Here is a 24,195-nt window from a genome sequence, read left to right on the forward strand (position 1 = left end):
CCAACCCAACCCCAACCCCAACCCAACCCCAACCCCAACCCCAACCCCAACCCCAACCCCAACCCCAACCCCAAAAAATATTTTATGAATTCCGTATACGAAAAGCCAATAATATAATCCTCGCAGAATAGATTGGAATTAATCATAACCCCCTAAGAACGCCTGTGATTCTGCTATCGGCAGCTTCGACCGTCGGAGGAACTTGGTGCTAGTTATGAATAATTAGATGTGTTGTGGGAATACATTGATCAGATGGCTCTTGCGAATCCGACTCTGTTGCCAGCGTAGTCGAAGTGGGTGTAGAAGGTCTTGATGAAGCTGTCGCCAACGATGAAGGCCTCTCCGAGCTGGGGGGGAAGGTCGAGGCCTATCAAGCCCACAATGCAGACGGACTTTCCTCCTTGGTCGACCTCGAGGATGTAGTCCTTTCCGGTGAGGGTGTACTTGTCGCCGCCGATGACGAAGTCAAGAGTGGGCAGGTTGGGGACCTGGGCGCAATCGACTTGCTTCTGCTTTCCACTGCCGAATGCCTTGGTCATGTTATCGATGACCTTGGTGGGGCCAACGATGACGGATGTTCCAGTGTCGACGATGCCGAGGAGGTTGTTGCCGACCTTGTAGCTGGTTCCGTTGAAGATGATGTCGTCCATGGCGATCGACCAGTAGTTGTCCATCTTCAGAGTGTAGTACTTGAAAGATCCAGTGTAGTACTTGGGGTTGACGCCGCCGAGGACCAAGGCAGAGCCGTTCTGGCCTGCAACTTTGGTCAAGTAGAAGGAGAAGGAGTTAGACTCAACCTTGCCCTGCTGGAAGAGCAGGTCGAAGATCAGCGGCAGGCCGTTGACGGAAATAGCAGGCCAAGCCATGCCGAGAATGCCGTCGAACTTGGAAGCGAGGAAGCTGACGCCGTGCAGCTGGGTGATTTGGGCGAAGAGAGACTTTTTAGCCTCGAGACCAGCAACCCAAGTGGAGTCCTGACCAACGAATCCAGAGACTGCACCTGAACCATAGGTAATGTTGAAGTGGGTTCCGTTATAGACGTAGGTGCTGCTCTTGGAGGAATCGAAGTATTTGTGGAGATAGCAGGCGGGGGACAGTCTGCACTCCTTGGAGGGCACCCAGAGGTTGGAGGATCCAGTGTCGAAAACCACTCCGAAGGACTGAGGAGGAGTACCGATGTCGATCTCTCTACATGCTATAAAAATTACCCGTAGTACTGGGCGTCGAGGTAGTTGAGGATCTTGACTTCGGGATAGGCGTAGATGTTGGGAGTGAGCTCGGAGGGGAAGATCTTGGCGAGGAGCTTGTTGACTCTGGTCATGAGGGGTCCTCTGCTCATGTACTCGAGCAGCATTTTGGACTCTCTGGGAGTGCGCTTGCGGTGCTCCATGGGGAGCTCATGGATAGCAACCACCGAAGCGAGGCAGAGCGCCACCGCCACCAAAATAACTAAAGTTTTCATAGATTTGATTATAATTCATATTTCCGTCCTGGGCCTTAACGTGAAATGACTCAATAAAAAATAATACGAAAACGGTTTATTGTATTATGATTCCGAAAAACCACGAGAGTAAACAAAAAAGAAAAAGGGGAAAAGATAAAATTTAGTGAGTGAGGTTTAGTAGCTATCCATGTTTGATTTTATTCAACATATTAAACATTATGGCATTCAACCAATTGCGTAAAAGCTATTGGATTGAATAGAAGGCAAGTTTGAGCCTTGAAACAAGGGTGATTGATAAATATGGTTTAATTCTAAGTTATACATATGGTTTCTTCAACTCCAAAGCCACTTAGATTGCAAGCAGCTGCGAGCATCGATTCTTTTCTTCGGATCAAACGCCAGCATTGGCAGCAGAAACTGCTCAACCGCAATCGCAGTTTCGACCGAATATCCGTATTACTCACTTAGGGTTTTGCTAATTGGGACTATGGCCTTCGGATTGCCATTCAATAGCCTGCCCTTTTTGTTGAACAGCTCAGCGCTCTGCTTTCCCGATATGGCGAATCCTTGTCGATGGGTCCTAGGGTTTCGATCATTTGGTAGAGGTGGTCCTCGTCCTTCTTGATTCCGGGTATTTTTTGGGCTTGAAGAGGAAGTTGTTGGTTAGCATTTCGTAGACTGTGCAGCCAGGGAAAAGATATCAGTATTGGAGAAGTACTAGTGGCCGATGAGGACCTCAGGGGAACGGTATTCCCGTGTTTGGATGTCTTCAGTGAAGTGCTTATAGATGAAGCAGGCATTGCCTAAGTCTGCGATCTTGAAGAACAGCTTATCGTTGAGCTTGATCTTGACGCTCTTCCAGTAGAGGATGGACATGTCGATGCCATCCTGAATGTCACTGTACTCGTCGAACATCATCTTGTCGCTCTCTGAGGACGGACGAGGCGCTTCGGCCTTCATCTAAGGCTACTTGGAAGGCTCAAGCTGGGAATTGATTTCGGATTAGGATACTTTGGAAGCAGCGAAGGAATTTGAGGAAAGCTCACTGCTGTTGATGTTGGAGCTGCTCTATTCTTTGTTTGGCGAGACATCCTCAGACTCTTCCTCTTCGTTCTCCTCCTTATTTTCGGAGTTCTGGGCCTGCAGCTTCTTCTTTTTCAGTTTTTTCTTCTCCTGCTTCTTCTTGCTCTTTGGGTTTTTGGAAGTTTGCAAATTCTTGAGGTATTTCATGCTGATCGGCTTGACCTTATAGTTCTTGAGCTGCTCGATCAGCTGTTCCTCCTCGAAAGGCTCCAGCTTAATCATGATGTTTTCGGGCTTGAGGTCGGTGTGGATGATCTTGCATCTCTCGTGAAGGTAAACCAATCCTAAAAGGACGTCTCTAGTTATCTTCTTGACCAGCCAGAGGGGCATCCGCTTCTCCTTGAACTCGTAATGCTGGATCACGTCGAGCAGGTTGGGACCCATCAGTTCGAAGACACTGCACATGTGCTTGCCATGGATGCCATGGTGGGCGAAGTTGTCCAGCAGCAGCAACGGCCTGCACAGCTTGGCATTGATCTGCTTCGGATACTCCTTTTCGAAATTGGACAAAAATTAAACCCACTAGGGGTCCTACTCATGCTTGCGGATCTCGGTCAGCATCTCCAGCTCATCGACCGCGGATTCCGTGTGCGTATCCTTGCTGCGCTGGATCTTGAGAGCCATGTATTCCCTGGAGGTTTCCTTTTGGACCAGCCAGACTGTTGAAAAATGTCCCCATCCCAATTTTTGGACAACGGTGTAAAGGTTCTTGAACTTTTCGCATGAATTATGGCAAGCGTACCCAAGACGACGGGATGGTATCCCTCTGCGCCGTAGTCGGCGTAGTCCTCGCACTCGGAATCGCGCTCGTATTCATCTGCCTCCATTTCGCAATTATAAATTGAATAGCGGACAACAATCGCAAAGCTGGCACTATACTATTAAATCCATTATAGAGCAATAGAAGCCATTAGAACATCAATAGACCGCACTCACCTACACTCCGTCCCCCTAGTACAGCTATATATCTTCCTCGTAGACTTTCTCTCCTGCCTTTTTGGCTATCGCCTACCACTACAGGTCACGGTCGAATAAGGAATCAAAGATGATCTCAAATTTGTTCTTCTCGAGACAGTTATCGTATATGTAGTAGCTCTTGGACTTGGGAATGTCGTCAGTTGCCTGGAAGACAGGGTCGAGACTCAGCCGGAATAGATTTCCATCATGCGGGGAATGATCCTTTCGAGAGTAGGCGAGGAGAGTTAGAGACAAGGATTTGTGTTGATCTCGATGAGCCAGGGCTTGAAGCAGCTATCCACTATAAAATCAAGCCCGAAAAGCTCAAAACCGTAAGATTTCCTTTCGGGATCGAGCTTGTTGTAGGTAGCATTGACAGCTATCCTGGCTATCTTCTTCATCTCGTCATTCAAATCCTTCACAGAGTAATCTCGATCAGGAAAAGTACCCTATAGGTACCTCTGGAACTATGAGTAAGCGATCTTGTTCCCGTTTTAGAATTTACCGTAGTTATCACTTCTTTTTTGGATTGCGTCGTTGGTGAGATGAATGAAGAAGTCGTTGAGGTCTCTAAGGTCGAAGATCTAGGAGCTTGTTCGGAGATAACCTTCGTCATACCAGAAGAACTTCGTGACGCCGCCAATCGAAAGCATCAAAAGATAGGTTCTAATATCGAATTTTCTCCGATGGTAAAGCATCAGATTAGTCACGTACTTTTGAATGATATATGTGTGAGCATTCTTTCTCCTATTTATCTTCTTTCGGATTTATTCTCCACTTTTTGAAACGAAGATTCCGTTTCCCCGGTTGCTGTTCTCTCCAGGCTTCACTATCCATATGGAATTTTTCATTTATGATGAATCTTTCAGAAACTTTTAGAATTTCGGTGAATTGACGTCTTAGATAAAATAGGTTAGAGGAATTATCGAATACATGTCTTCCTTTTTGTATTAGTAATAAGCTGAGAGGTTTTAGAAGAGAGCATTTTTGTTTCCGAACATATAATTATGGCTGAAATGGTTATGAACGCATACAGGAACCTAAAATGGCTACAGAAGAGTTCTTTTTTATTTCTATGTCGCGAGAATCTTTATTTTCCTATTTAGTTTTTAATGAAAAAATAAGTAGTTTTGGCTATTTTGCCTATAATCTTCATCCATATCTTTTTAGTGGTTTGCTAGGCTGGGTTTTTATGAGAATTGATCAATTTACTGGGGGACTCTTTAGATGGTTGGTGCGTGTTTTAGCTGTGTCCATACAAAATTGGCATTGAGGATGTCATTAGTCTCAATCCACCACCATCTTTGCTTCAAGATTGATTTGATAAGGTTCCTATTGTTGCCGTTCCCCACAAAGAACTTATACCGAGTTTAGTTGCTTTGCTTCAAGTATAAACCGTATGATTGGAGGACCAAGTTATTTGAGTTTATCATCTTGAACATTTTTATCTTTATGTGGCTGGCCTATTTTAGACTGGCGTTAAGAGCAAACGACTTCGATCGCTATTGTGGCCGAAAGTCTCTTTTTAGTTGATGCTGGGTCATTGGAGTCTTCTTATCTATTTTGAAATCTTTATTATGCGCTTTTTGGCTATTCTGCAAGCGTATATTTTTATGGCTGTTTTATTGAGAAATTGTTTCCTTGGTTTTGCTCTCTCGTTTGATGATTAGTTTTTCATCATTATGATCGACCGTTTTTATATTTAAACCGAAAATCGTAATGTTTTTGCATTTTTAACTCTTCTTTCGTTTTAATTTTTAAATTTTTTCGAAATATTTCTCCTTGCTATGCATGAAAAGCTCCTCGTAATTGACTTTGCTTATTTACTATGCTTACTCCTTTAGTCTTCTCTTGGGATTGAACAAATCAAAATTGAGTGAAATCTTCTTGGCATGGTTAAATGGTTTTTTCTATTTTTCTACTGAGGAATTATGCTTAATTGGTATTAGTCTATCCTTTATCTTCATCTTGCATTCGTCGATATCTTTGTCGTTCTGTGTTTGGTAAAATTCTTCATATGAGAGATAAAAATTTATCTTGTTTTTGGTAGATTCGAGATGCTCTGTGCCCTTCTACGATCGCTTTTCCCGTTATTATCGTATTTTGTAGACAATGGATGACCTAAATTTATGCCTCTGTACTTGATATTGCTTTAGCTCATAAACAGACGACTAATGATAATTAAAATTATTGACAAATCGATAGAATTAAGAAAAACGATTGGCCAAAATATCCATATCATTTCCTAAATGTATTTGTTTAATAAAATGGGAATCCTGGAAGATTTGGGAAAGCATTAGGTTTAACTAAAGTCTATCTTGTAACAAAAAGTGATGCAGCATTCCATTTGCTTACAAGAAACCTAAATTTGGCATTTTGATGTAGGAAAAGAATAAATGAATTAAAGGCCAATCAACTAGTAAAAGAAAGATGAAAACGAGGTTTAATCGAATGATTAATATATACAATCATTAATGAGATATAAGATGATCTTATCACTATGATCACGGACTATTATTTGGCTATTTAATTGTTGGCAGTTAGGTGCTTCTATATGGTTACATATTTTATTCAGATTATTTCTAAAGTTTAATGAGGGCGAAATCAGCAATGGTGCGCAAGGCAGTGACCGTTGACAGCGAAATGGAACACCAAAATCAGAAAAACAAAATGCTCGAAGAAGACAGGAAACTCTTTCTCCGACAGGCCGAGGAAATCAAAGAAAAATACAGAGATTAAATGTAGAAACTCAAAGCAGAAAACAAAAAATTGAAATCCATCCGCGACGAGTTCATCTCGAAAAAGAAACAGAAAACCGTTCTTTCAAAAACAGCCTATAATTCAACCGGACAGGAACCCTTTTCGACCATGGACGAAAACTACCTAAGGATCATGCTAGACAAGGAGAAGCACGAAACGAAGATCAAGAAAAATATGCTCTTCACTCTTCAAGACAAGCTGAAGGAAGTCGAAGACAACAAGCTCGGCTACATTGAAGAAAACCCCATGATGAAGACTATCCGACTGCTTTAGAATCGGCTGGATAAGGTGATGATCAAGTACAATGAGGCGCAGTCGATCCAGCAAACCTACGACCAAGTGGTCAAGCGACTCAAATAAGAAAGAGTAGGCTACGACAGCCAGCTAGCAGCCATTTAGAACTGTCTAAAAGGAAAATAGCATGATTTCGAATAGCTATTGCTGCTGGCCCACGACGCCACCCACGCTAAAGAGGCCGCCTTTGCCGAATTGAAGCGATTTTAGCAAAGGAGGGTGACGGTTCAATAGATGAGGACGAAATATATTGGAGAAAAGAAAGAAGAAGTGAACAAATAAATGCCAGTCCACAACGAAAATGCTTCCAGAGTGGAAAGAAGCACATATAATAAGCCAACCAACGTCTTCGGCAACAGCTATAAGCATGATGAGAACTACCAGCGTCAAGAGTTGAGTGACTATGAGGAGGCATTTCGAAAACTTAAGGAAGTAACTGGAGTTGTTGATGCCAATGAGATCATCCAAAAATTTAAAACCCAGGGCCTAACCACGCAATCCTTGGAAGAACTTCAATCAAATTATACCAGGAAAATCGATGATCTCAAGAGATAAAAGGAAATGTTGCGCCAGAGGCTCTAAGAGAATAAATACGTTAAAAATAGAGATGGAAAATAGAGGAGAAGGCTCGATGAAATATAGGAAGATCTTGCGAAGACAACAAACCAATACTAACGGACAAACCTTAAGTACTCCAAGCTTTCAAACGAGCTGATTAACATCAGAGCTGGGATCCAGCATCTAAAAGATTTGACAGTTTTCTACAAGGTCTAAAACGGATCGAAAGGCGAAGGCGTCGAAGACGATCTGATCAACTTGAACACTAAGCTCAGAATGATCTACGATGTCGTCAAGACCGATCCCAATTACATGAGGTATAGCTACAAGACCAGCGCGAATGCAGTGCAAGCCATGATGAAAGAGCAAGCCTCATACAAAAATTTCAAGAACAACACCGAGGAGGACGAAGAGGAAGATATGAATTGATCCATCTAAGCTTTTCATCCGATTTGCATGGCTGATAACTAATTCAATATTCATATTCTAATGCGAAACAGCGCAGTCGATAAGAGGAAAACAGTCCTCAGTGTCAAACTGCACGGAAGAATGAAATCAGACGAGTTTTCAGATGTCAGCGAGTAAGCATCAGCCGAACAGACATAAGAAAACTAAGAATCAGTCGACGAATAGATCGGATGGTCGTACTTCCACCAAAGCAAACTCGAAATATAAAGCCTAGTCAAAGAGATCATACCAAAGTATAAATAATACCGAAACATCCTTTACGAAAGCATCAGAGAAATTTGCCTATAGGGCAATCTAACCAAATATGATTACTCCAGACTAGCGAAGGAACCCGAAGCAGAACCACCGTAGGCAATAGTCAAGACGTAAGCAGTGTCTCTAGACGATAAAGTAAACATGGTGGAAAAGATCATCAGCGAGAGAAGAATAAAAAAATACTATAAAAACAAACACGAAATCAATTTTCAGGATGAGCTTGACCCCGAAGACGACGAAAGATAGATCTACAGACTGTACCAGTAGGCTTTTTTCAAGAAAGAGGAAATCACGCCAAAGTAACCCAAACGCACTGAAAAATAATCGGAAATGGTGATTTACAATTAGCAGTATTTGGTCGTCCCTCAAAGCGGAACAAATATCAACAATAGCAAAATCAGCTAAATTGGAAACAAGGTCCTCGATTTATCAAATCAGTACAACGTCGACATCGATGATGAATCCTTTTAGAGGATGAAATACGAAAACCAAAACCTAAGCAATATCGCAAAAAAGGTAAATTACACCAAGATCAACGATCCTTTTGTAGGCTTCGAGCATTAGCTTTCCTTCGATGTGAAAAATGAACAATATTTCGTCAATAATAACGAAAACCATCAAATCGATAGCTTCGGCTTCATGGAAGAAGACAGGGATGAAATAAACAGTGAGATTAAATACGACGCTGAAAAAACGAAAAAATTCAATAAAGTGAAGAACAACTAAAAAAGTGGCGACCAGCTCTCACATACTGATAACGTCTTCAAGAACTATGTTGATAAGCAGCATGAATAACTGAGCAAACAAAAATTAAGAGTGTAAGAACTTGCTCAGAAAGCTGAAAAGGTATTGAACAACGATCTTGAATACGAAGAAGCCAAACCTGAAAATGCCAATAATTAGGAGGATAAAATCGCACAATTCAGGTACTTGCTCGGAGAAATCATCTAAATTTATTCAGTTAAGGAATGCTTAAAATATACCCTCAAATTCAAATCATATGAACTCTTAAATAAGCTTTACTAGAACGCTTCAAATTACTATGGTGAGGAAATAATCTTCTAGGAGCCACTTTAAGTCAAATATTTATCTCAAATCATCAAGGCAGCATTGCCATAGTAATAGGAAGATGGGATTAGAATTGTCGTCCACAACATCTTTGCCAATGCCTAATCGATCACCTACGAATAGTTTCTCGAAAGACTTACCCCCTCCATCAATGATAAGGAATATGATGCATTATAGTCAGTAAATTACACAACTTCCAGTAACAAAAGCTTCGATTTAACTGTTCGGCTCTTCAACATATGGATAGAGATTGATTACTTTGAAAAACAGCTCAAAACGTTACTCTAAAACAGCCAAGAAGTTGTGGATAAGTTCATTGAAGAAACTACATAAAACGCCATGCTTATGCCTCATCTTATTGCCGAATTCATCAGCAAGAGTAAAAAAGTATAGTCTTTTATATTTAGTTCCCCAAGAACAGAAAAGTAAAATCGTAGATCTTCTTTAGAAAGATTCTAGGGCCTAAGCTAATGGTGAGTGAATTTTACCGATGGATTGACACGAAATCTCAGAAGGTAAACGAAAAGTTTAAAAAACAGCAATAATAGGAAAATTATTAGTTTTACTACCATTTATATTGATGATCCTGATTACATTTATCTTAATGCCATCCAACCATGCAAGAATAGGGATTTTTTATAAATAGTCATTTAAGAGGCGACTTTTGGTTGCCTTTATCGATAAATAGATTATTATCATATATAAAAAGTAAAGCAATCCTTCCTCATGAACCAAATGAACCAAACCAAGAGAGTAGAGATGTCCAAGTCCCGCGCTGATAATGTTATCAGAAGACCCAAGCGATGCATGGTCTGTCGCAAAATGATTGCCTTTGAAAAATTCGTACAGCATCAAATATCCCTAGAACGAACACACAGAAACCTGCACCAAAGCAGAACAAAAGAAAATCGAAGAGAATAGAATAAAGGAAAGAAATATGAGAAACTCCACCACCAATAAACCGGTTCAGATGTCTATCAGAAAAAAATAACCAGAGGAAAAAATGGTCAGAGAAGGCACTCACGAGGGGACCAGGTTCAGGATAAAGAGCATGAATAATGGAGTGAATCCAAGCCAATACAAATCGAAGTCAGTCCTAGTGAATAATAATAAAAAGAAGTAAATCAAGGTGGAACAGAAGCAGCCTGAAATCTAGGAAATAAAGATTGAAAAGAAAGAGGAAATTGAAAACAACACCGAAGACATTTTGATCCCAAATTAATCTGCAGTCTCTTTGCAGATAAATCAATAATAACCTTAGCCTGAAAACCCTGAAAGAAATTAAAATATCGTTCATCCTAATCATTCTCATTTCCACCGGCCTTCTATTGTGGAGAGGAATTAAATTGCTCCTATCAGCAACATCCACATCTAAAGATAAAGGCCTTCCTAAATACGCTTTACATACTTGGGGAGAAGTGAAAGCAACTAACGCCAGCAGCCCAATCGGGAAACCCTTATATAGGCAAGAATATAATAGGTTCCGTAAAGGCAAGAGGAAAGAGGATACAACATTCAAGCGCTAATCAATAACTCAAACTCAATTATTTAGTTTATCAGAAGCATCAATATTCTCACCGAGGATGAAACCATGAACACCATGCTCAGCCAACTCCAACAGCTCAATCTAATCGCATAGCAAATAGTCCAGCTCAGTGCCTTAGGCCAAACATTCGGGTATATTCACGCTTAGATAGATCAACAATGGGAAATCTGTTTGCTGCTAGGATCCATGAGCTTCAGACAGTAATCACCAACCAGATCGGAATAGCTCTCATTCGAGGCTTTAATGAAAGATTGGGCGCCGAGTTTGAAGGACTAATGTTTTCATCTTTTTATGTAGACAAAGACGGCCTGAAATCAAGGAAGGCTTTACTGAAGCTTAAATCTAATAATACTTTCCATAGAAGATCAATTTCAATCGAAAGGAATGCTCGATCTGCCTTGATGACATGAAGCCATGCGACCTCATCATCGAACTGCAGTGCAACCATTTGTTTCATCCAGGCTGCATAAAGTAGTGGCTGGTAAGTTCCAGGAAATGCCCGATGTGCAGAAAGGTCCAGCAGTAGGTAAAGTGATGCCGCTTCCATTTATTATCAAACGATTACTTTCTTGGTATTATTTATCCCCATTTGTATAATTGGTGATATAAACTTAAAGATTGGATCCATGTTATTTCGATCACTCTTTTCATTGACAACCGTGAAGTCATTCGGAGTCGTCGGATCAGGGCAAATGGGAACCGGTATCGCCATAGTCGCCAACAGAGTTGCCAAATTACCAGTCACCATCTATGATTCTAATCCCATCTCACTGAGAAAAGCCAAGGAGTTTGTTAGTGATTGGCTCAAGAAGGAACAGAACAAGAACAGGATCACTGCTGAAGAGATCACAGAATTCAACTCTAGGATAGCTTTCACCGAAGATATCAATTACTTTAAAGAAAGAGAGGTTGATTTTGCTGTGGAAGTAACCTTGCTTCAATTTAGGCCATCGTGGAGAACTTAAACGTCAAGCAATCTGTCCTTACAGCCTTGGATAAGGTCCTCAAGCCATAAGCCATCATCGCCAGCAATACCTCATCCATCTCCATTACCCAACTAGCCAACACAACCAAGCGTCCTTCTCAGGTGATTGGAATGCATTTCATGAATCCAGTACCAGTGATGAAGCTCGTGGAGGTCATTAGAGCTCTCCAGACATCAGACGAGACTCACAAGACAACTGAATAGTAATGATAAAACTAGCTAGATTGGCTGTTAAGATGGGAAAATAAACTTCAACTTCAAAGGATGTCCCGGGATTCATTGCCAACCGTCTCTTGATGCCTTATATCAATGAAGCCATATACGCTCTTTTCGAAGGGATTGGAACCAAATAAGATATCGATAAGACCATGAAACTAGGAACCAATGTGCCTATGGGTCCTCTCACCCTGGCTGACTTCATTGGTCTCGATACCTGCCTTTTCATCATGCAAGTCCTTCATCGGGATTTGGGAGACTCAAAGTATAGGCCATGCCCCCTTTTGGCGAACTACGTGAATGCTGGTTATTTGGGCGTGAAGACAGGCAAGGGATTCTATGACTACAAGCCGAAGAAGTGATCAAATACGAAATACATCTATTATCCAAGCTTACAATAATTATTTGATATGGAGAATTCGGTTCAAATGAGCGCGATTGAACAATAAGCAGCTATAAAAAACGACCTTTCGAAGGCTCTAATAAGCAACCTAAAAAAGGAGGCAAAGAGATTGCTAACGCTATTGGCCAAATACAACGCACAAAAATCAAGTGATGGCATTCTTTCTAAGGTTCCGAAATAGATCAAATACCAAGATATCGAAGAGTATTGTGATCTAATCTCCAAGCAATTCTGTGGCAGAATCGATGAGTTGAATGAAAAAATCACCAGAATCAAGCTGGATGTTGGCAAGCTAAGCAATGAAGTAAAGGCAAGGCCAGAATCAAATATAACTGAAAGGGTGGCGAAATTCAAAGAAAAAATGGGTGAGTTCGAAATCTAACTTCAATAGATATGGAGAGAGCAACACTTCTTAGTCCTTAATTATCGGATGGACGTCTCAGTAAAGGAACTTTAGAGATGGACGGCCATATTGAATTCCAATAAAATAAACGAGGAAAAGATAAAATAAAGCGTGGATAGTCTATTCAAGTGATTTTTTATGGGTTAGATTAAGGCTAGCTTCAAGATATTATATATATCCATACTGATGAGTAAATAAGACCAAGTATAGAGCAAAATAATCGAAGAAAGATAAATCTATCGAGGGAAATGGCTAGGCATGAAGCACGTAGACTTTACTATCGGAAAGCAAACTATACATAACTATGAGAAAGTGTTCCGGACCACTTCAAAACCAGGCCAGATCGATGGAGTTGACATCATTCCAATCATTAAGCATAAAGAAGGAAAGTAAGAAATACTAATGATAAGCTAATTCAGACCACCCGTTAAAGGATTCACCCTTGAGTTTCCCACAGGAATGGCAGAAAGTGAAAATTATGAAGAAAACGCCAAGAGATAGCTGCTTGAGTAAACAGGATACGTGGTTTCTTCTTTTTAGCCAATTCCTTATCCAGTTACATTCTACGATCCCTGGAAAAGCGACGAGACCAGCAAGATATTTATTGCCAACATTGACGGAGATTCTCCATAAAGCCTCAAATCTCAAAATCTTGAATAAACAGAAAACATAAGAACTGTAAAATTTAACATTGACGAGCATCTATTAGACAACATGACCACGTATGCTAAATAGCATAACCTTCATGTGGAGGCGAAAGTTTTCACCTTGTGTCTTGGCATATGGCTCAGATTCAACTTGCAGACAATATGATTGTGTCTTTATCATGCCAATTTAAAACACTTTTTCCCTTATGAATGCCAATTTATAATAATCAACGGATTCGATGGTGGTTTAGGCTTAATTATAATACTTTAACAGATAATGAACAAATAGTTAAGAGGGCATCTATTGAACTTTTTTAGAGAACTTATCCAAAGCGAAAAATCACTGCAGTGCATTCGAAAATAACTGTCCATCCTGAAAAAATACCATCCGATTTGCATCTTTAAACGGATTGCAGGAGCGAGTGATGTCATCACGATCAAAACTATGTCTGACTATGTAAAAGGAAAAGTCTCATGCAATTAGAGATAGCTTTATGAAATTTTCGAGAAGTTCGATCATAAAAGAAATGGTTTTATCGACAAGGAGGACTTCTGTAGATAGCTTCATCCTAATAAAAAGCTTCCTAAAATTAGTGGGAAAATCATCATATCTTACGAGATCTAATCGAAATTCCTCTATTACTTGAATACGATGATCAAAAGCTGCAGAGTCCTTGATGTATGGCGAAAAGATCTTTCGATTATCTAACCTTATAAGTATTTTGAAGCCTTAGACATTAGTCTTGACGGAAAAATTGGACCATTAGAGCTCTCTAGATTCTTCTTAACGAATTCTGAGTCATTAGATGTACATTCTTCAAGATTTTTGCATCAGATTCTTTTGAGAAGACATTACCACAGTGTAAATTTGGAAGTGTTTTGCTAAAACATAAATCCGAGATAATTTGGCGGATATGCGAAATACCAAAGATAGATGAGGAGGCAAGCGGAATACGATCTTGCATAGAAATTAAGGCAAGAGAGTGAAGCAGTTGAGGCATAAAAAAACTACTACAAGTAAAAAAACAACGAAAAGATCGTATAATTGGTCCATAAATAAGCATCTCTATTGCGATAGCAGTAGTTATAGAATAGAATCAAAGAAGAAATCAACGTTTATCAAGATCTCAAATTCATAACTCGTAAAAAGTATCATCCATAGCTAACCCACTAATAATTTGTCAGGCTTTAACAATAAAACATCGATCGTGCCAATCTCGAGAAAAAAATGCTGATTTAGGAAGCCATGAAAAAGTAATTAGAATACCAAAAGCGACTGTTGCATGTGGATGTGGTGAGGTAGGTTGAAGCATTCTAGCGGGCAAAGTTGTAGAGGATCCCTTTCATGACGGCTAAAAATAGAATCTAATCCATTTCCCAGAATCACGAAAGGAGTGAACTAGAAGAACGGATAAAGAAGCATATGGTCGATAGGTTGAACAAATAAAATAAAACGCCAATGGCTCGAAGTGCCTAAAGGAGGGCAAATTTATTTGGCATAAGATCGTGACTAAATTGATTGAAATACTCATGCTGATTGATATAGACTCATGGCTTTCAACTCATTTGTTATTGTAGCTTTCCGCCAATCGATATTATCGGCTACTAGTAAACTCTTATGCTGGAGATGTTTTTAATTATATTTTTATATCATTTCTCCAACCTTAAATAATTTTCGAATGATCATTTTTGTTAGCCTTTGATTTCTACGCAAAAAAATGGCTAAAAATCAATAAAAGTTATTCGTTTTGTTTTATAATTAAGCTCTTAATAATAATATTTAAATGTTAATTTAAAAGCAATAGTAGAAAGAAAGAATAAAGGAATTAAAATATCAATTTTTTAAATTGTTCCATTCTCTAAACCACACCTGCCAAAACAACTCCCTCATGGTCACTTATGCCCTCGAAACAATACTCATACCACTTTATCTTCCCTTAAATTTTAAGTTTTAAAACCCGTTCGAAAATGGAATATTTACAAGTACATAATCCTAACATAGAATTGTCGTACCTCCTGCCCTCTTACTACATAACAAATTTTCCAGAATATGCATTTTCATTGTTACTCTTTTTCAATTTATTTCTCCTTTTGCTTATCTCTATCGCAGCGTCCTTTTTCCTCTCACGCGAGATGAACAAAACCTCTCTTCAGATCATAAAAATAATGTCAAATGTCATTTACTTCCTTGTCTTCGCCGCCGTCGATGTTTGCTCGCTATACTTCAGTGACCTTGCCTCAACCACCCCCATAGTAAAGTCTATTATGCTACCTATATTCCTTATACTCTTCACAGTGGCCATGGCCTTTGTCGGTTTCTACTTTATTTTTAGCTTCAATCCTCTCAGAAAGCGGAATAAATTTTGGAAGCTGGATAATAAGATCGAGATCAACAGGTATATATATATAATCTTGAAAAGTTTTTATATCTCTCTGTGGGGTTTAAGTTAGGCAATGCTCCTCCTTAGTCTTCTTTTTTGGTACACACAAACTCAGATATAAAACAATCATGGCTGCCTTTTGCCATCATCGAAAATCGTTTAGATTAATTTTTTAAATTATATAGCCGCTACTGATCTTTCAATTTTAGTCTGGTTTATAACTTAGAATCCGTCACTGTCGCTATTATTTTGGATATTTTCCATAACCTTCTTTATTGTTCACGGTCTAATCCAAATTATCACGCTTAATTCACAACCATTTTTCTTACCTAAATGCCAAGACCCACCATAAGCCCATTATAACTTTTACTTTTAAGCCCTCTAGCACTTTAAGTCAAAAAATTAGCTGGTTGGCAACGCAAGGAAATACTATTCACTCTTACATCAAAGGCATTGTGACCAAAAATGTGAAGTTATGAAAAACCAAGCAGATTTAACCTTATAAGTTGGGATGAATGCTGTCAATCACCTGATCTAATCGAAGAAAGATAGATCCATGCGTGATCAATTATTGCATTTACTCTGGAATAAATAATCAGGCAAAAAATACAAATGTTCTCATCTATACGATAAATAGCTGACGATCCAATAGTAATATATCATCTTTTGCCTTTAGGTGTAAGAGGATATTGTCTAATAAACTGAAACTCAAAAAAATAAAGATAGAACAATCTAATTCCTAAACAATATGAGTAAACTGGCAACTAATTATCAACAATTTTATTCAGAATTATCCAAAATGCATCCCTGCATCGATAGTGTTGTCTACAACGGAGAAACTGTCATCAAACATAAGATTTTAATCGAAAGATAATATAGATAACTCATCAAGCAAAAGCTACTCACACATCAAATAAATTCCATCTATAATTAGGTATATACAGTCTTACTTAAAAGGACCTCCAAAGATAAAAATGTTAAATAAATTTTGAACAATACAAACAATCTTTTCATTGAAAACATATCATAATACTCTTTTCCGACTTTCATCGTTCAATAGGCCAACTTACTGATCAATGATTGTAACTGTGAAGGTTCAAAGTTGCTAAAATTTACAAAAAGATAGCTTCGATACAAGAAAATGATTGACTTTTTCATGCCGAGCCCAGACAATCTTTACTAGAAAATGCTAATAAAGGATGAAAACAAGTTGAAATAAGCTTACTCCTTTATCAAGACTTCTCTATAGGATTATTATTAGTTTGGAAAAATCCAATTCTCAGAAAAAACTATGCTTGGCAGTCGCTGTATCTTGATTCAAATAATAAGAATGCCTTTTCACATCCTTTAGAATCAAGTATTAGTAAATCATGATTTTGAGCTGGTTTTGATGACTAAGAAAAAGGTGAGAGTGAATTATGGAAGGTTTTCAAGCCGTCCTCTTCAGTTAGACTGGTAAGAGTTATTTGATCAATATGTCTCACCAAACAAATAGATTATTCTATCAAGATAGACTGTAAAGATCCAAACAAGCCACTCTAATATGACTATTATGATATGTAGACAGCAAGGCTTTTCCTAAAGCCATCATATAATCTTTTTAAAGCTGATTGTATGCACAAACAAAAAGTAAAGATCAAAGAAGACAAATAATATATCATCGATTATCAAAGCATCAAGGATTCTGTCCGAGCAATCAAAATATTGCTTCAATTATGGAAGCAACGACGAAATCGCTTTAACGTTGATTGGACGATTACTGAATTAGGAAAAGAGTGAAAAAAGAAGAATAAGAAGAAATACCAAATACTTGTCAACTACCATTGAGAATCGCTTTAGGACGAAGATTGATCTGGGATAGAACATTCGCACTTATAGGCTTCACAACGGAGACCTCTATAACGTCGACCTAGAAGATAAATAGGCATATGCAGATGGGGTTTAGGGATTACCAGAGCCTTCTAAATTCAGAAAAAATACAAAAAGAGGCGGCAATCTCACCCAAACACTTCTTTTCATCTTTCTAGCAGCCCTTATCGTGCTTTCAGCATGGATGTGGCTTACAATTATCGATTCTTAAGACTTTGTCGTCGAGCATGAATAATCATTACAAAATATAAGAATATTCTATACAAACTTCTCGAGAGTTGTCACGCTTCTTCGTGATTGGGCAATTGGTCTTTCCGATCTCTATCCAAGCATTAATTTTTTATAAGAAATAACGATGTCAAAAAACTCGATTGAGTAATATATGAATGGGTCAAGACTGTTTGATTCTAAATGTTATGTAATGTAGTTCCAAAACATTTACATTTAAGGAAGTTTGAATGAGCTTGTGAGGGTGATTCTTGCCCATATCGATGAGATAACATTCTAAGAAGACGAGCCTATTATCGAATATATCCATACAGCGTGTATCTTAGTCCTCAATCCAATTATACAAGGATATACCGCTAACCTAAGCAGCGTTATTTCTTAAGCTATTTCTGCCATACAAAGGAACATGAATATCTTCCTATATTCGCTAGGATGCTTGTATATTTGCCTCCATATCACCTTTATTCTCTATGTGAAGGAACTTTTAAGGGTAAACGTTCATGTAATATCTTCAATAATGCGGAGAAGCTCACATTTTCTCATGAATGACATAGCAAATGCAGAGATAATAAAGCATAAAATCGAATTAATGTGCAAAGGTCTCATAATTGATATATAATTCTAAGATAATAATGAACACAAAGTCAAAATAGTCTCTCCAAAAAAGGCAAAATTGAGTATGGCTGTGATCCTGATTATATCTTTGGGATTAGGGTTAGCCTTGATTAGCTTTTTCTGTATGCAAATTTGGTTATGCAATCATTTCGATGCAGGCGTCAAGACACTCACATAAATGAATATCCAAGCAGAATACTTGACTTAGGTTTATTCACATTTTTGCTAATTGGCCAACCACGTTGATCACTTACAACAGATAGATTTTGCAAGTCTATAGTAAATAAAAGAGCATCTTTATTATATCGAGAAAAACGTATAAGACTTGAGCTTTTCAGATGAACTTAACCAAATCATATCAACTCTTTATCTAAACAACTCTTGCTCTTTCCTCAATTAACGGTATGGCCTTGCTCAGAGAGATTGTAAAAACCTTGCACCAGGATTTACGATTGTAAACCCGTTTTAAATCGGTCTTTCTCCATTCTACAATCGATAGATTTACTACATGACTCAAAATGCAACTGAAACTTTTTCTTTCACTGGCATATTCTCTCAATATTTTGTTAAAGTATACACGGATATTGGGTAGATGTTAAAGGCATAGACGATTAGCTTCACTCAAAGCCTATTCAATACTTCTATCGGCATCATTATCGGAATCAATATTATTACTGTCTTAACAGCAATCCTCTTTTTCGCAATCTATAAATATTTTGTAAACGAATTAATCAAGATTGTCAATATTGTTGACTTCTTTAGAGGGACTGATTTGGGAGAGGAGATCAAATATCCCTAATAAATGTTCGCAGACGAATCAGAGCCGTAATAACGACGCACTTCAATATAATTTTCCAACTAGAATGAATGATTTATGTGTAGATTATATAAGAAATTGTGATAGAAATGAACAATCTCATAACTTTTAGAGTCTTTGGTATTGCGGACGGCTTCTGATTAGTCTATTGTTTTATTGCTGCACGTCCAATCGTAATATGTGATTGTTGCTTCCAGTGTCAGAATTATATGCATATGTGATCTCAGGGACATATGATATTCTCTAGCCACTCATCTCAAGTATCGGTATGCACATGGCTACGTCATTTGCTGCTTCCAAGTAGTCTCCAAGACTGTTTTTAAGATCCTAATCTTTAATCTTCAGAAAGAGAGAAGTGTAGAATGCTCTTAAATGACTAGTGAAGAACATCTCGCGACGATAAGCATTGGTTGCAATCGTATTGGCTGGGAACTCTCTTGAATATCCGACGCTTTTTGTCACGGAATCAATGAAGTTTGAGTAGACGAACCAAGATTTATCTCTTTGGAAAATTGCGTTGAAAAGCTTGAAGACATGTCTTCCAACAAGCATGTCATCTCCGTCGATGATGATCATGATATCTTCAGGCTTGCAGTGCGTCGCTGCAGCTGTTCGAATATTCCTCATCGCTCTCATTTGTTCCTAATTCCTTATGAAGAGAAACTGTTAGGTGCTCAATTTCATTTTGGTGATTAGCTCTTCGATGAGGAAGGCTGTTGGATCTAAAGAGTGATCATCGATGATTACCACTTTGTAGTTTTTGTATTATTGCCTGGCTATGGACTCTAAGTTATATCTATAACGTTGATTTTGGGCGTTGTTATAGGTGGGAACAATGATGCACATCGGCAGCTCATCATAAGTGCTAATCTTGTATTTCTTTTCATAATATTATCTTTAAAAATCGTATAATTATGCTTCGTATTCATTTTTGATCGTATTTATTTCGAGAAGTTTTGTTCCCAATTTCAATTTTTATCCAGTGATGCCAGCAACAATTTAGAAGTTCAGATTATTGTTGTGCTAGAAGATCACCCAAGCTGGATCAAATTTGCGAGTATTTTCATTTTTTATGGTCATCATCGATTCCTGCTTTGAGTGGCCTTTGAGCTAATTATACTAAAGCTGGGTTCCCTGATCTGAGTTGAGATTGAACCAGCGGGGAATCTCATCGTTTGATTTTAAGATGATCGGAAGATCATCGTTGTTTGTGTTGCTGTATTCTTGGAGTTTTCGTTATTGTTTTTATAGTTTCTTCGGTTTTAAAAAATCAAACGAACCAAAAACAATACGATCAGACTGCAGCAAGGTTATTAGGGCTAAGATTAGCAAAATTAATATGATTTTTACCTTTTTGGAGCATCTTACTTTGGCATCCGAATCCTCTCCTATTTATTTCCTGCTAAAATCGACGGATGAATAGCTACTTTGGCCATCGGTGTGTTAGATGATGCAATCAGATGGTTTTTTGATGATTTATATGGACTAATTGTCCATTTTTTCTTTGGCTAATTAAAATTGATATAATAAATATATTTAATCATCTCGTAGATTAGGAACAATAGTTGGTAGCTTACAAAACTCTTACTTTGCAAATTAAAAATAAAAACTTACAGTCTTTTCACTGGAGAGTTTTTGAATACAATCAATTTGCCAAAGATTTAATGTGAAAGCATATATAATGTTTGGTGGTTCAAGTATTCTTAGATATTATCATAAAGGAGTTATAAATAAAAAATAATGGTAAACAAAAATCCTATGCTTATCTTCTAAGATTATAAGCAGTTGCTAATATTAAGTTACTCTTATGATATTTTTGCTATGATTAATAAACATAAATCATTATGTTTTGAGTAATTTCCTTGCTTTATATCTCTCAGTTGCCTCTTTTATCTTCCTTTACCTCTATTCAAGCAGCCTCTTCTTCTTTGCCTCCTAGCTTTCTGGCACCTTCTCTTATACGACTCGGGATCTCTCAATCCTCATGCCAGCTAGCCTAAAAGTATCAACATTTTTCGTCTTTGGAAGGTATGGCTTTATCCATTTGTTATCGATGATGCTCACAGTTCTCATGATGCCGTGGTTGCTGCCTCCTCCAAGCTAAGTATATAGGAGAGTCTCTGCATCCTTTCCTTGAAGTGCAAGAGCTGAGGTTGGATCAATGAGGGCTACTGTTCCTTCAGGATAATTCAAAATATAGGCTTGTTCGTTAGCTGAAATGCGTGCAGTATGAAAATAGAATGAAATAGAAAGGCATTTTCTTAGTAGAGTCTTGGCGTATTGAGGCGGAATCTTCTTGTAAAGCTCCTTAATTTATAAAAATTCTTGATAATTTGGATCGTTTTTATAGTATTTTTTAGCAGCTTCAAGGTTGCAAGTCATCAGAATATCATGCAATTGTAAATTGATGCTATCTGCTTGTCTTAAGGCCCTGAAGTTTAAGAAATTATCATCACAATACTTGTTAGGATCCTCGCATTTCATCCATCCATCATAGGCATTAAGAAGCGTCTCGTGATCACCAGTCTCACATAGGAAGTTTTTCATGCTCTACAGATACTATTTATATTCTTCTTCGTTGATTTTTAATACTTTTTTCCAAACGCTCTCAGTGGAAAGCATGCTCACGAGAGTTATCATCTTATCAGGGATTTAGAAGAGAGCAGCTGTGATCAAAGATTTAGAGTATTGAGGTTCCAGAGGGAAGCGACTCATTTCGATGCCTAGCTCAGTGATTTCTCCATTTTCATTCAAGGCTTACAAGAGGAAAAGCTCACTCAGTGCTTTGAAGATGGCTTCTTTGTCAGGGTTTTACATGTATTCAAAGTTGATGACATCATGGATCCTCATTGATTTCAGCGTTAGCATCACATTCGAGAGAGAAACGCGTAAGATCTATGGTAAACTATAGTCTTTCATTTCTATATTACAAAAATTATACCTTAGTAGAATTTTTAGCTGTATAATCTAAGGCATTTACCTTACTGCGTACGTCCTGCTCTTCCTTTTCTCTGAATGGCTTGAACTTTTGAAATCGGAACAGTCACAAGTGAATCCATGTTAGTCTTTGGATTGAAGGTTTTTTGCTTTACGTAGCCACAATCAATCACGAATCCAATGTTATCGATGGTTAGTGATGTTTCTGCAATGTTAGTGCAAAATACCACTTTTCTGATTCCTTCAGGAGTCTTTTCGAATACTCTCGCTTGATCCTCGTTGCTCAATGCACCGTAAAGTTGGTACATAATCATGCCCGGCACTTATCTTCCTTTCATCATTAGTTATTCTAGTTTTTGACCACATAATCTGGTTGCTGATTAACATTCTTATGAGCCAGTTAAGAAGACAAGGATATCACCAGGTCCTTAATGAAGATGCATTCTGATTGTTGCTTTGACAGCTTATTCTACTCTTGCGCTTTGTTTGATGGTATAATATTTGACTTATACTGGATAAAGCTTGCCATGCATTTGGACCACTGGACATTTTCCATAGTAATTTGAAAAGGTTTTGGTATTAAGTGTGGCACTAGTAATGATCAATTTCAATGTTCCCTTGCGATAGAAGACAGCTTTCTTAAGCAGAGCAAACAGGATGTCTGTATATAGCGATCTTTCATGGGCTTCATCCAAAATTACCACATGATATTTGAAAAGGTAAGGATCTGCCACGCACTGTCTGACGAAAATACCGTCTGTTATGTATCTTAGCTTTGTCTTATGAGTTGTTTTATCGTCGAATCTGATTGTATAGCCGACCGATTCTCCCAGCTTCACATCTCTCTCGTAGCAAACTCTGTTAGCCATGCTGACTGCAGCCATTCTTCTTGGCTGCGTGATGATGACATTGATCGTATTGATTGGCGCTTGAATTCCCTTCGCGTATTACTATACATTAGGTTGGTTTTCGATGATAGCCTGTCTGACCACTTATGAATCCATCATATACTGAGGAAGTTGGGTTGATTTTCCACTTCCTGTATCACCAGTCACAATGCAAAAATCGCTGTCCTTGACTGCTTTTTCGATTCTGTCCTTATATTCGTAAATGGGCAATCCTCTTCGAAACTGTTGGATGTCTGGCACTGACATTTATAAGAGTTACTTATTATCTTTATATAATAGCAATTCTATTCCGGTCTGCTTTCCACCATGAATAAGGATTAATTATAGATGTCTGAATGATCAAATGTCGCCTTCCAATATGTAGTTGATCTATAGATAATCGTCCTTTCCGCGGTTCTTTTGCCTCAGAAGATGGTTACGAAGCTACCATGACATGATTTCCTTCTTTTGCTCCATGTCCTTGATCTCTTGGACCATTCTCGTGATGGCTGCTCGCATATTCTTAATATCTTTGTTATCGTCTGCGGAAGTAGCAAGCGTCAGCTTCTCCTTGAGCTCGTTCAGCTTAAATTCTACCTTCTAGAGAGCAGAGGCCTGCTCTCGGATGGCGTTGCTTAGACTCGATGCCCTTGCACCCATATCAAGGTATTATTGGTTCTTCTGGCTGTAGGTTAAGCTCGTGCTCTAGAAGGAAGCTCTTAAGCGGTTCTCGCCTTTCCTTATCTTCTCCAAATCCTACTCGATTTTCCTGTAGATTGTCGATGTGTTGGGCTTCACATATCTGACGAGGTCGGTCAGTTTCTGCATCACATAAATTTTACAGCTGTGCTGAGCCTTGCGACTTCCACGTTGGAATAGCTGTGCTTCTTGCGTGCCTCCTTAGCACCGTTAGAAATCTCGTTCAGTTTCTTTTCCAGCCTGAGACACTCGGCCTTCCACTCATTTTCATCAACTTTCCCAACAATCATCATGCGATTTTCCTCCTCTTACAGTTCTTCAATCTTGTCGATAAATGCATCATTGGCATTCTTGTCTCTTCGGTTATTCTTGTTAAAGAGAATCGATTGTTCGAACTGTGATTATTCTACGTATAAAACTTTCTACCTTAGAGCGATTCTTCCTAAGGCTATCTCTCCTCTTCATCGACTTCCTTTTCCATCTTGTCCTCTTCGAAGTCGTCTCGGTTGTTGATGGCTTCGTCTCGGCCCTCAGCGGGTGGCTTGAACTGGAAGTTCAGTCGGATGAGTTCTCTCGTGAGAAGTTAATTGAGGATATAGCAAACGACCTCTCCGTAACCCTTTCTTTGATTATCAAAAGAAATACGTCTCGGATGCTACTGGCCCCCATGTTGCC

The 24,195-nt window shown here is 38.6% G+C and overlaps 1 protein-coding gene and 1 pseudogene across 1 annotated transcript; one reads left to right on the plus strand and one right to left on the minus strand.

Annotated features, from left to right (window-relative positions):
• Positions 1-248: 248 nt before the first annotated feature.
• LOC116268392 (uncharacterized) lies at positions 249-2,404 on the minus strand. The gene is made up of 3 exons (XM_031650053.1): positions 2,248-2,404; positions 1,209-1,449; positions 249-1,098 (listed from the first exon to the last, which is right to left on the minus strand). Exons 1-3 carry the CDS (start codon positions 2,402-2,404, stop codon positions 249-251), a joined length of 1,248 nt encoding a protein of 415 aa, XP_031505913.1.
• Positions 2,405-11,059: 8,655 nt separating this feature from the next.
• Positions 11,060-11,996, plus strand: LOC116268393 (uncharacterized; annotated as a pseudogene).
• Positions 11,997-24,195: the final 12,199 nt, after the last annotated feature.

The sequence above is a fragment of the Nymphaea colorata genome, unplaced genomic scaffold (genome assembly GCF_008831285.2).
Source record: "Nymphaea colorata isolate Beijing-Zhang1983 unplaced genomic scaffold, ASM883128v2 scaffold0251, whole genome shotgun sequence".
Taxonomy (NCBI): Eukaryota; Viridiplantae; Streptophyta; class Magnoliopsida; order Nymphaeales; family Nymphaeaceae; genus Nymphaea; species Nymphaea colorata.

Bases quoted from the DNA above. Each gene is read 5' to 3' on its own strand.
- LOC116268392 (XM_031650053.1), bottom strand. From the start codon at position 2,404: ATGAAGGCCGAAGCGCCTCGTCCGTCCTCAGAGAGCGACAAGATGATG. The intron at 1,450-2,247 runs GCAATGCCTGCT...TGAAAACTTTAG, and splicing joins CTTCAAGATCGCAGACTTAG to TTATTTTGGTGGCGGTGGCG. The intron at 1,099-1,208 runs GTAATTTTTATA...CAAGGAGTGCAG, and splicing joins CTCGACGCCCAGTACTACGG to ACTGTCCCCCGCCTGCTATC.